The 12,463-nt window shown below is 41.3% G+C and overlaps 1 protein-coding gene across 1 annotated transcript in view; it reads left to right on the top strand.

The window, feature by feature from the left end:
• The window catches only part of drosha (drosha ribonuclease III), a 135,373-nt gene that overhangs the window by 78,040 nt on the left and 44,870 nt on the right, over positions 1-12,463 (top strand). The window contains exon 24 of the mRNA XM_059326723.1: positions 9,058-9,102. Coding sequence (XP_059182706.1) covers positions 9,058-9,102 — 45 coding nt within the window. The remainder of the gene's footprint in view (positions 1-9,057; positions 9,103-12,463) is intronic.

Raw genomic sequence — 12,463 nt, forward strand, 5'->3', positions numbered from 1 at the left:
CATTATATTTTAATGATTTTCTTCAGAGTTCATGAGCAATAATTCATCCAACAATTCAGTTTCAAATGTTACCTATTTAGCTTTAAAAAAAATATTTCCAAAATATTTCAGCCTTGATTTGCCTCCACGCTCGGCCAAATTCACTATGTGCCTTTTCTACTACTCGGCAAACCATTGTGTGTGAGTGCCGACTGTGGAGCATTTGTTTCCACGTGAGAGCTGAACCGTCCTTGGTTCTGTTTTACTGTCATCCTCTGGCCATGAAAGTCGACAGCAGTTATCAAGTTATTGAGTTGTCATGAATTGGAGGTCTTTATTTGTGTGATGAGAGATTCCCTTGTAAAGAACCGACTTTCTGGAGCTGCCGCACAGATGTGGATTTATAAAAACCCAATGTTTCCAACACTTATTACAAGTAACCTTGTTATAAAGAGCAGTGCAGCAGAGGATGTGTTACACTGTCACACTCTCAAGACCTTTAAAAACTGCAGTCCACGTCAGGGGTCTCAAACTCAAATTACCTGGGGGCCTAAATTACTTAAAAAAGACACGAAATGACCAAAAAAGACACAGAACTACCAAAAAAAGACACAATATGACCAAAAAAAGACACAAATTACTAAAAAAGACATACAATTATTTTAAAAAGACACACAGAATTACCAAAAAATCACAAAATTATGAAAAAAAAAAAAAAAGTACTGAAAAAACACTAAATTACTTAAAAAAGACACAAAATTACTGAAAAAACACTAAATTACTTTAAAAAGACACAAAATTACGAAAAAAGACACATGACTGAAAAAACACTAAATTACTTTAAAAAGACACAAAATGACCCAAAAATACACAGAATTACCAAAAAAGACACAAAATTATTTAAAAAGACACAGAATTACCAAAAAAGACACAAAATTATTTAAAAAGACACAAATTACTAAAAAAGACACAAAATTACCGAAAAAAGACACAAAATTATTTTAAAAAGACACAGAATTACCCAAAAAAAGTAATTAAAGGGACCTTCCACACACAACACGGTAAAGTGCCATTCATATAAAACTAACATTAAACTTTCATATCAAGGTGGGGGCCACAAAATATCATCACGCGGGCTGCAACTGGCCCACGGGCCGTGAGTTTGAGACCCATTGTCTACATAGAGACAAAGAGAAACATGCACTCACAAACATGCCTTCTAAGGCAAAATAAAGCAGCAGTATCGAGCACATCGACATCCCATGGCTACAAAAGATACCTGCTGTTATTTTGTTTGTTTCCTCACTCAGGGAGACAACAGATGAGAGCAAAGTTAGGCATGCTCATGATAGAATTTCCAGATGGAGCATGCATGTACAATGAGCAAAGAAACAGTAGACAGAGTATACTAGTAGCATGTTTTATGGACAAAAAAAGGAATATGGTGATATTCAGAATGGTGACGTGATTAAAACGTGATCTAAGATTAAATCATCTGTATTTTGTATAATAGCATTAAGAATAACAACTATAAAACCGCATTACAGGATGTTAAATTAACGGTGAATAAGGACATTCATGCTCAGACATGCAGACAGGAGCTAAACTTTCAACTAAAGTAAAAAGCAAGATCTTAAAATCTATTCTAAAATCTAATGTGAGCCTGTCAAAGGACGGCCAAATGTGGGATATGTGATCTGTATTCTTTGTTCTACTTTAAAGTGTCTCTTCAGCATTTTGAACTAGAGCTGAAGACGAGTGCGGGCTTTGCAGCTTATGCAAGAAAACGAGGACTTAAAGTGGTCAATACAATAGCAGAAAAGAAGATAAAAAAGATAAAGAATGTGATTTAACAATCCTCTGTACATGCCCTTCAGAGTTGGAATAAAAGCATCTGTCCTGATGTAGATAAAGTTTAATGATAACCTTTTCCTTATGTCAACCAAGTGACTCTGCACAGAATACAAAGTAACGCGACTCACACAGGGTCAAGTTGTACATATCGTTATCATCTGCATGACAATTAAAAGATACACCGTGACCCTTGAGCATATAAATTAAAAATTAAAAATCTCAAAGGGGCTCAAGACTGGTCCTTGAGGAGGTCCACTTACATCACCATAGAAACTTATATAGAAAGTGAACTGGTGTCTTTGCAAGGTATTGGGAGTCATATTATATTATAGATTTACCAGCTGATATGACTAATTGAATGGTCCAAATCACTGAAGACAGCCTTGTCTTCCACCTCTTACTGGGATTGGATTGACTTGTTACTAGGGTTGGAAAATCCATGATTTTTTTTCCGGGAAAGTTGGAAACTTTCCATGGGAATTATCAGGAATTTATGGGAATAAACTGGAAATTTGGCCCCTAACAGGAAACTTAAATATAGTTGGGAGAAATTATTTTATCATCATCTTGACTAAAACAACCAGATTTCATGCAAGTACATATTACATACAGGTGCATCTCAGTAAATTAGAATACCATAGAACAGTTTATTTATGTCAGTAATTCAATTCAAAAAGTGGAAATAAACACATTATATAGATCCATTACACACAGAATTAAACATTTCTTGTTTTCATTTTTAATTTCTTCTAATTATTATGATTATGGCTTACATTTGATGAAGACCTAAAATTCAGTGGCTAAACTTTTTTTTATAGTACAAAAGACCAATTTGAACACTGGGCAATACTACACTACAACTCGGAAAAAGAAAAATACATATCGACAGATGATTCAGAAATTATATAGATACAAAAATAAATGACAGTTAAGCACCCCACATGTTCCAGTCCTATGTAAATCCTTGTGTAAATATTCATACCAGTGTATAACATAAAAGGGTCCCATATTCTATGAAAGATGTCATCTTTATCATGCAGCATACATGTCAGATAGTCAAGATACATATATTCTATTATAACATTATGCCATTGTGTTCTAGAGGGAGCTTTATCTGTTATCCAAATTAAGAGAATACCTTTTCTACCACAGAAAGTTAGCATTTTGTACAATTTCTTCTCATATGTATCTACTTAAATCTTTTGAAATGTCATGTTTTTTTTATTTTGAATATTTCCAAAAACTCCCCAGCTTAACTTCCCATGGAAAGTTTCTAGAGAATTTTTTTGCAACCCTTCTTGTCACACCACTGGCCCCGACCGCCTCCCATCTCTTGCCGTGTTTCTCGAGGCCCTCTGTAGGAGTTTGCTTTGACACTGACTTGAAATGAAAATGGAAATCCCTTCATGAAGAATGGATGGCTCAAAACACAAACATTGGTCATGCAAATGGAAAATAAACCAGATTCCCAGTCAAATGCATATGCTTTAAGGGGGCTTAGTGAAGAAGAAAACACCACTAATACCCCTCCAACCTGACAGCCAGTCGTGTCAGTTGTGGAGCTGTAAATTCTCTGCACAGTCCAAGCTGCAAAAAACATTTACAGTGCATGGAAATCAATAAAGAAATCACAGCCATTAAATGCAGTCAATATACTCAACTCTACTGTAATGTAACGCCACAGTCTGGCTCACACACTTAATGCAGTAGAGAGTATGGATGCTGGGGGAGCATCTAGTATGCAGGTTGCATGTGACAGAGATCCCCTAGAGAACCTGTGCAAACCAAAGTTGAGTGATTTTCAACTTTGGTTTGAAGAATTTTAGACATGCAGACTTGGGATTGGAATAGTATGGCTTGTAACCCCCCCTGCTGAATCCTCCTGATGGCTGCTCTGTCACACAAAGCTGAGAGAAGACAGATGGACACAGACCAGAAAGCCAAACACCAGCCGGGTGGTATGATGGGTATGAGAGTGGAGCAGACCAGAGAGATGGACAGACTGAGGGGAAGATAAATCTCTGTGGTCTGCAGGAGCGCTCGAATCCTTCTGTATTTCTAGTTTAAACGTGTTAGATTGGTTCTTCACACAGCACATTACCAAACTAATGAGAGGCAGCGCAAAATTGAAGGACTCTACATTTTTCTTTATCACACCCCGCAAGGTTTTGCCTCTCCTATTTGTCGGTGTGGTATTCCATTCACACATGGCCGATCAGTCCCGTATCCTCCTTTTCTCTCTCCGTAACAACAGGATGCTGGCTGGTGTCTCTCTTCTGCTCCCTCTTGTTGTCTCTGTCTTTCCTTTTTCACTCTTTCCTCTCTCTAACACTCCAGGATGTCATTACCCCCACAGATGTTTTGCTCGAGTCCTCTTATGACAAGTCAACACAAAAGCTCCACAACTCCGGAGGTAGAATTGAGAACCGACTACCTAAGACAAAGCATGCATGTAATTTCCACCTCAAGACCTAGCTAGACAAACAGTGGCCCCGTTTTTTTTTTTTTTTTTTTTTTTTTCAATCTTTCTGTTATTCTGTAATTGGTATGGCATTCATGGCTCGAGTGCAACAGTTATTTCCGTCCCCTTGTTTTTCTCTCAACATATCACCTTTGCCAGCGCTGACTCCCAAACAACAGGGCTCTCGCTGAGGATGGAATCTAGCTTCATTGCACACAGAAGCCCGGAGGAAACAATAGATGCTAATTTGCTAATGATGTTACTGTGGAGGTTATTAAAGCATCAGCAGTGAGGCAGGAAGCATCTTCTTCAGGGGGAGCTGCTCGATTGCTCCCAACCTGGACTCAACAGCAGTGCAATTGTGCCGGGAAAAGATGTTGACGCCACTGTGCTGTCCTGAGGGAAGTGCCTCTTTTTGAGGAGCAATCATCATAATGATGATCTCACTAGTTACCCATGGGCTAATCTGGTGGCTTTTATTAACACCACCACAAAGGCACACACACTCAAACACCAAATGCAACAAAGGTTGCTGTGACAACCGAGATGGTCACCATGGCACTGCGATGGCCGCTGTTGGTAGGATGGCAGCACAGCCTTCTACTTAACTCCCTCATTTTCTGGGTGCAGTGCTAAAAAAGCTTTTAGAGCAGCTTGCTTCAGCAGACATAGCACAAATAGCTCGGGTTTTTCAACCTTCTCTCCGCACTTTGATATTGTTAAAGGTGCTGGTATGTATTCTGAATTGAAATCAGCTTTTGATAATCATGACATTCTCTGATAATATTTTGGTCTCTCGGTATACCAGTAGAGTGTGCTAGGCGTACATGCTCATACAGGTGAAAGGCTGGCTGACAACTCCCTCCACATTAAGGTCAGTTCACTTGCTTGCAGCACCCTCTGTCTCTGATTCATTTGTGTTTCTTTTTTAAAAGAACACTCATTGAATATTACCCTTTCTGAGAAACAGAGCGAGTGTTTCTATTTTCGCTTTATATAAGCTACAAATCATACACTCAACTTCTCTCCTCTAGTGGCTATTCCATACCACTTCAGCAACCCAAAGTCCCTTCCTGTTTTCTGTTTATCGGAGTAATTTGTATGTTTTGTTGTGGGGTGATTGCAGTCAGTTTGCCGGATGTTTGAATGAGAGTTGCCTATGCCTTTTCCACATTGCCCTTGGAGAATGAATGCACACACTCATTCACCCAGTCAGTTTCCATTCACATGCACTTCTCTGCCCACACTCTCAGGACGTGTAGAAGTTGTGCTCTCCGCTTCAACTGTAAATCACATGATGGACTCGACCAAAGTGTCTTCATTCTTTTTCTAATATTCCAAAGATCACCTTGACTATTCGCCGACTGAAGCCTCCGTTTTGGACTTAGGGCTGCTTTTATGTTGGTATCGATCAGAGGCGCTATCTCTTATTGATCGCTCTGCTGCACTACTACGTTTGATGGATTGATTGGCAGCCCGTAGCTAGAGACCAATTTGTCAAGGAGCATTGGACCTTGTCTGAGAAGAGCACCATTATGTCCCAATCATGGATGGCCAGCAATCCCACAGGAGTGTGGGGGTAGAGAGTGTGTGGGTAGAGGTTGTAGTGGTGTTGACTATTCACGGTTGGCTTGTGAGCCCTGAGTATGTGCAAGACTGAGCCTGCGCCCTCATTCCCCAGTGGGTTCTAGCAGCGATGATTGAAGCCCACCTTTAAACGGAGATCATAGAAGGCTCCACCAAGTTGCCTCTCGTTTTGCTTTTAATTTCAACTCTCATTATGGCTAGGTTGTTGACATTCAAATAAACATGTTTGCATATGTTTTTTTTTTCTGGTTATAGCACAAAAGCTCCATCCTCCAAATGGCTGGGATTCAGCTGCTGCACATGATGATTTGTTCCCCCAGTAATTATACCTTCCTCATGCTGGGAGAGAGAGAGTATGGAGAAAAAAACCTGTTGTTATTCTTAAATCCCCACTCGATGCTGGCTTAATCATTGTCTGCCTTGTCTTTGGAATGGCTGTAATTGAAACATTAGCTGTTCGGGTCTATATACAGCATGTGGGCGGATCGTGTGTGCCCTGTGGATGGATTTTAATCATAAGCCTCAATCACAAGCCGAAGCAACTTGTGTGCACTTCACTTCCTCCTGCATATGCGTCCTACCTTTTAGATGCATCACTTTCATGCATATGTTACTGCGATTTGTTCGGCTGCAAATGTCGGAATAAAGCCCATGTTGTATTCACAAGCAGACTTGACTTGATACCTGCTATGTGCTTAGTGCTCTTCAACTCCAGTCCCAGGCTAAGAGACAAGCAACCAAAAGGAAGCATTTGCTCAAATGTATTGACCACTTTCATGAATTTTTCATTGGCTGCTCAAGGCGATGGGTTGCCAGCTGGGTGGGTTGAGAAGATGAGGCGCCCATTCAGTGCCGCTGACCACACACAACCCCCCCGTGGGCTAGCGCTGCATTTTAAAGGTTTATCTCCTTGAACCTTTTAAACACCTGAGTGATACTGTACTTAGAGGCCCTCTCCACATCTCTATCAACGCTACCCAACATTAGACCCCAGGCCCAAAACTGCCTCTGACGGGCGTTGTCCGTGGCAACAACTTGACAGCCGCAGCTTCTGCTCCCTGCCTGTGCTGTCCTTTTATTCACACTGTCTTTTCTGCCATCGGATCTTGTGTGGTTAGCTCAGAGCAGGGTTGAGGAAACATGTTGATCTTGCACATATTTCTCTCCACAGGCAGGGGAGTCCAGTACTGTCAATGTGTGTCTCCAGAGACAACACACCTCTCAAAACCAAATCCCACCAACGCTCCAACCGCAACACCCCTCTCCTTCCGCTCAGATCCACATCCCCCACTCACCCCCCACCTTACTCCCCAGTGGGTGGTCGATATACAGACCTGGAGGTCTGAAAAAGAGATGTGGGCATTTCGACGCCCCCACCATTTGTGCTGCTGATGGCACTTGAAAGCATTTGGACCAAAGGAATGCAGAATGTCCCCAACATGGAACCATCTGTAGCGCATCATCACAAACCAATTTTTTTATACTGCCAACCGCAGAGTCGTAAAAAACCAAACTGCATGTAAAAGTTATTGTTATTGATGAGAAACAGAGCTGCTGTCTCTGATCATTGTGACGAGCCAGTTTTTAAGGCGGAAAAGTAGAATTTTTCTCTCTGTGGCATTTTCTGTTGGTGTATTACCACCAATAAAGTCATGTCCTTTTTGATGTATTTTTTTTTAAAGCTGCACTTTATTGCTTGCTAATATATTTTTATATCACCAATAGATCAAATGACTGTGGTTAATGTGAGGGGGTTGTTTAAAGTAATGGATGCTCTGACCCAACTCATGACTTCTTTTCAAGTCTACAAAGCATTTAAGTATCTTTCAGCCCATGGTTTTGCTTTTATGATGGCAACTTTGTTTTGAATCAGTTTTACTGCTCTCATCCACACTTTGCTGGCTATAGGCAGCAAAAAAAAGGTAAATAGACCTGCACTTATAGTGCTTTTCTAGTCGCTTTGCGACCACTCAAAGCGCTTTACACTACAGACACACACACATTCATACTGGTGGCAGAGGCTACCCTAAATGGTCCCACCTGCCACCATTGGGAATTCATTCTCAAACCGATGAATGCAGCATCGGGAGCAATTTGGGGTTCAGTATCTTGCTCAAGGATACTTCGACATGTAGGCTGCCATGGTCAGAGATCGAACCACCAACCCTCCGATCTGTGTGCGACCCGCTCTACCAACTAAGCCACAGCCGCCATGATAAACCTACTTTACAGCCCAGCAGCAATGTTAGCAACTAGCTGGTGAACATAGCATTAGCATTTACCTGCTAAATATCCCAAAATGATCCTTAGGAGTTGCAGAAATTGGATTTTAGCTTAACAGACAATTGCTTTCCACCAATTTCTAACTATAAGGTGATAATATTTCAATATTGTTTATACAGCGTCATCCCCAAGTGGCCAGTAAAATAAATTCCTGCAGCAGTAAGATACTGGTATCATTAAACTAGAAGATAATATAACGCCTACCCTCAATTCTATATTAAAGGCAACTCAATGGAAAGGGTTAACTGGCCAGAAGAGCCAGTTTTCATATTGGGCAGTATTTTATCCAGAGCAATTTACAGGTGATGACTCCAATAAGCAACACATTCCCCAGCATATTATTATACAGACCCTTAAATATCTGTTGTATAGAAGAATGGGATAATGGGCACTTAATCTTCCGTGTGGCTCACATTACAACAGTTTTGTTTGTCTTGTGGGGTCTGATTCACTTCTTAGTCGTTGTTTTTTTCCTTTTATGTACAGGCTAAAATTAGATATTTGTGAGTGTTACGGTTTCCCTTCCATCAGAGTAGCCAATAAAACTTTTCAGTAGCAACATTACATCAGAGACGGTGTGTAAGGCTGATGAAATTGGATGAAAGAAAATGTTTAAATACTTAGAAATCCACCTCATCATACCAAGGTTTTTGTTCTTGCGCTCAGACCTAAATTAATTGCGGAGCAAACACGTATTTGAGGCTGTAATTGCTGCTTTACAAAATGTATTTTTTTTTAAATATCTTTTATGATTTATAATGATTTCTGTGCAGTTGTACTCTTAGAATGGTGTTTTTTTTTCACAAACATGACCCTCACACCAAAGGGGAAATGCTGTAATTTCTTTGCTCTGACTTCTCATCCCTCCTTCCCCTCCTTCTCTGTCTCTGCAGGGTCTACAGGAGGTCTGGCTCAACTACCCACCACACCCCCTGCAGGTCGGTTGAGAGATGTTTTATTATTGATGTTTATTTTGGGCTAGGTGCTTCTCATTAAAACTCACCTCACCCCCAAGACACAAAAGCATGCTCCCATTTGAAGTTTTCCAGCCCGAATGTATGTTTTTTTCTCGTGTGTGTGTGTGTGTGTGTGTGTGTGTGTTGCTAGCAGAGGTGGGCAAGCTGTTAGTTATTTAGCCCGAGGCTGACTGAGTGTGTTTTAGCTGTCACAAGGCCTCCAGTAGCCTTCCACTAGTCTTCATTGTTCTCCTCCCGTGTCTCACTGCTCTCCATTTTTGGTCGAGACCCTAATCCGCTTTTTCATTTACTCCTCTCTTCCTCCTCGCCATTGCTCCTTTCTCTCCTTCTCCATCATCGTGCCTTTTTTTTCCACTCACTCCCTCTGTCTCTTCACCCTCTCTCTCTCTCTCTCTTTCTCTCTCTCTCTGTTCTGCCGTTCTTTGCTTTGCATGATCTGCCCAGAAACATTGAACATGTCAACAGTGTTTGTTTGAAATTAGGATTTGGAAGAAGAGATCAAAGATGCCATAACAGGATTACAGTCCCGAATCACATGGGGCCTCCAGGGACCGTCAGGCATCCTTCTCTCTGATGTGTTTGTGTGGAGAAAGTGTTTCTTTGTGTGGATGCCGAGACTCGTCTTTAAGCAGTTTATTCTCTTCATCTCCCTGCTTGTGCACGAGTGCTGCTGCGTCTTCTTATGTACATTTTTGCATATCCGTGTTTGGCCCAAAATAAGATTTTCTGTTTACATACATCTATATACCGCCTGTATATGTTTTTTTTTTCCCTCGACTTTGCCTCCTCACCCTTGTATCTTACATCCAAGAGTGCCTGGATGTTGAGCTTCTCAGTGCTCAAAATAAACCCAATGTATCCAGCAGTGTGTTTTCCTGGGTAGCTGCACAGCGGAGACCCCGGCGGTGGGCGCCGTGGTCAGGGTGGAGCCCCGGGGTCAGCCCTACAACCGCTCTGTGGTGCGAGGGGGAACCCCCCCGCAGCGTGCTGCATGAGTAGTCATTAGCTGCTTCTGAGCCGCGGCCTCATTACCACACACTGCGCGTCGTGTCTGAGGTTTCCTCAGGGTGGTCCCCTGCCAGTGGGGTAACGCCTGTTAAATTGTGCCAACCTCTCGGTTGCTTGATAGCATCCTGACCTTTTGGCTCGAGATGATATAATCTAAGCAGTCTCACACAATGAGAAAAAAACAAAAAAACATCCCTCCCTTCATTATTTATTTATTTCATTATTTTTCTATAATTGATGAAAGCCCCACAGGAGTTTCAGTGAGAAGATTATGCCCAAAAATTGTTGCTGAGAATTAACAAGGTGTCACCCCCCCCCCTCCCCCCGAACACCAAAACGAGGATGACAAAACGGAGGTGAACGAGGAGCTGTCTTAATGAGGTTTGAGTGGATGGCAATGGCAGCTCGCCATGGCGTGGGTAATTATGCGTACACCCTCCTTTGGCATACACGCATACATTAGCCGTGCCACCACCGTGCCCTCCAGAGCGCGGAGGAACGCTCCGTGGTTGACAGCCACGTCTTTATGTCTTCCGTGTTCGCTGGATTCGCACCAGCGCGTCATCACCCCCAGCTCTCCACAAGAATTTACCACAATGTCATTTACACCGAGTGTGGATTTTTCTAATTCCTCCTTTGGTTTATTGGGGAGATACACGGGTGTCGTGCTTTTCGGGGGCCTCAAAAAAGACCTCGGCTGTGATTTTGCTTTCCGTCTGGACTGAGCTGAAAGTGATGCTTTGAAGCCATTTCAAAAGTTTTTTTTATTTATTTTTCCATAACTGCTGTTGATTTTTTTTTTTTTTTCCTTCCCTTCCTCTCTTCACTTCGTTTGAAGCCTTGCTGCCGGCCATTCCCCCTGAAGGATAGCTAGTGCCTGTGAGTGCTGAACTCGTCAGATGCCGTTAGTTGTGATGCATGACATTTAAACGCCTTTCGTTAATTAACAGAGAGAGAAAAAAAAGGCAGAAATGAAATGTTTCTTAGGACATATTGGAAGATGGAACCATGACATTACCGGCAGCACTCCAATTAAAATACTGAGTTTAAAGCAACACACTGGCTTGACATGGTAGACTCTGAGAAAGCTGTTTACTCGTCATTTCTTCATGAAAACACAGACAAAGAAAACGCTGGAAAATGAAGAAAGTGGCCATCCTTCCCTGTGGAGCCTTGCATGCAGCTTTCTTTGTTGTTTTTTTTGGGGGGGGGCACTTTATGTACAGCTAAACGGAGCATGCGAACAGAGTCAATTTTATGTGTTTTGGTTCCCTTTTAATGTCCACATGAAATTATGTGGCTCCATGTTTCTCTTTTCTCTGGGAGAGATGTCTTGGTCAAGCTTCCAGTTGTTCCACGCGGAGACCAATTAGATGTTCCTAGCAGTCTAATTAATGCACCCATAAGGATATCTCCTGATTCAACAAACATGCATGCACATATTTTCCTTCCCATTTCATTTCTTTTTCTAATGAGCACAGACATGAGCAAATACTGTAGTTAAAGCAAGCAGCATGTTTTTTTTTTTTTTTTGCTGAATCCCTCTAACTCTGAACTCACCAAGCCCCTAAAACGTAATGTTAAAGACATAATCACAATCAGTTTTCACAAGCAGGAACTATTTTTTCAAGGCTTATCAAAATCATAAAGCAGGGAGACACTGATGCAGCCTGCTTCAGACCAAACGAGACTTACAGTACGGCTGAGTCACCAGAGATATTAATTGACTGTTTGAATCACCAGATTTAGAGAGGGAGAGAAAAAAAGCGAGCTGTTTGACTTAAAACTTAATGACTAAGAGATTCCATCTGCCGCAGATCATCTGAGTTTGTTTTGAGGCGGAGTAAAAAACACACACTCTAAACAGGCCCTCCAGCAGCACATACTGTAGAGGTTCGTTTCATTTAAGGAATTTATTTGACGCTCTTATGCAGAATGATTTCATTGAGCAAGTTGGGTTCTTTCTTGTTCTTTCTTCTTACTTCAAGGATCCTTGAAGTGGTGACACTGGTTGTTACTGGACACGCATTCAATGTTTCTTGTTCTTTGGGCTTGGTTTTACTCTTTCACAGATTAATACATATTCTTACTGCAAAAAATATATCAGCATAAACATTACATTCAGTAAAGTATCAGAATTAGTTCATATATATTCATATGTACTAAGCCAAAAAGTGTATAACATACTATCACATGTCACAAATAGTGCAAATAGAACTCTCTATCGCATTTTATTGATATGAAAAAATAGAACAATTATTAATGTTTGTTCTATTTTATATTTAAAAAAAATAAAGTGTAACCTGGCTTCATA

Source organism: Centropristis striata, chromosome 23 (assembly GCF_030273125.1).
Source record: "Centropristis striata isolate RG_2023a ecotype Rhode Island chromosome 23, C.striata_1.0, whole genome shotgun sequence".
Lineage (NCBI taxonomy): Eukaryota > Metazoa > Chordata > Actinopteri > Perciformes > Serranidae > Centropristis > Centropristis striata.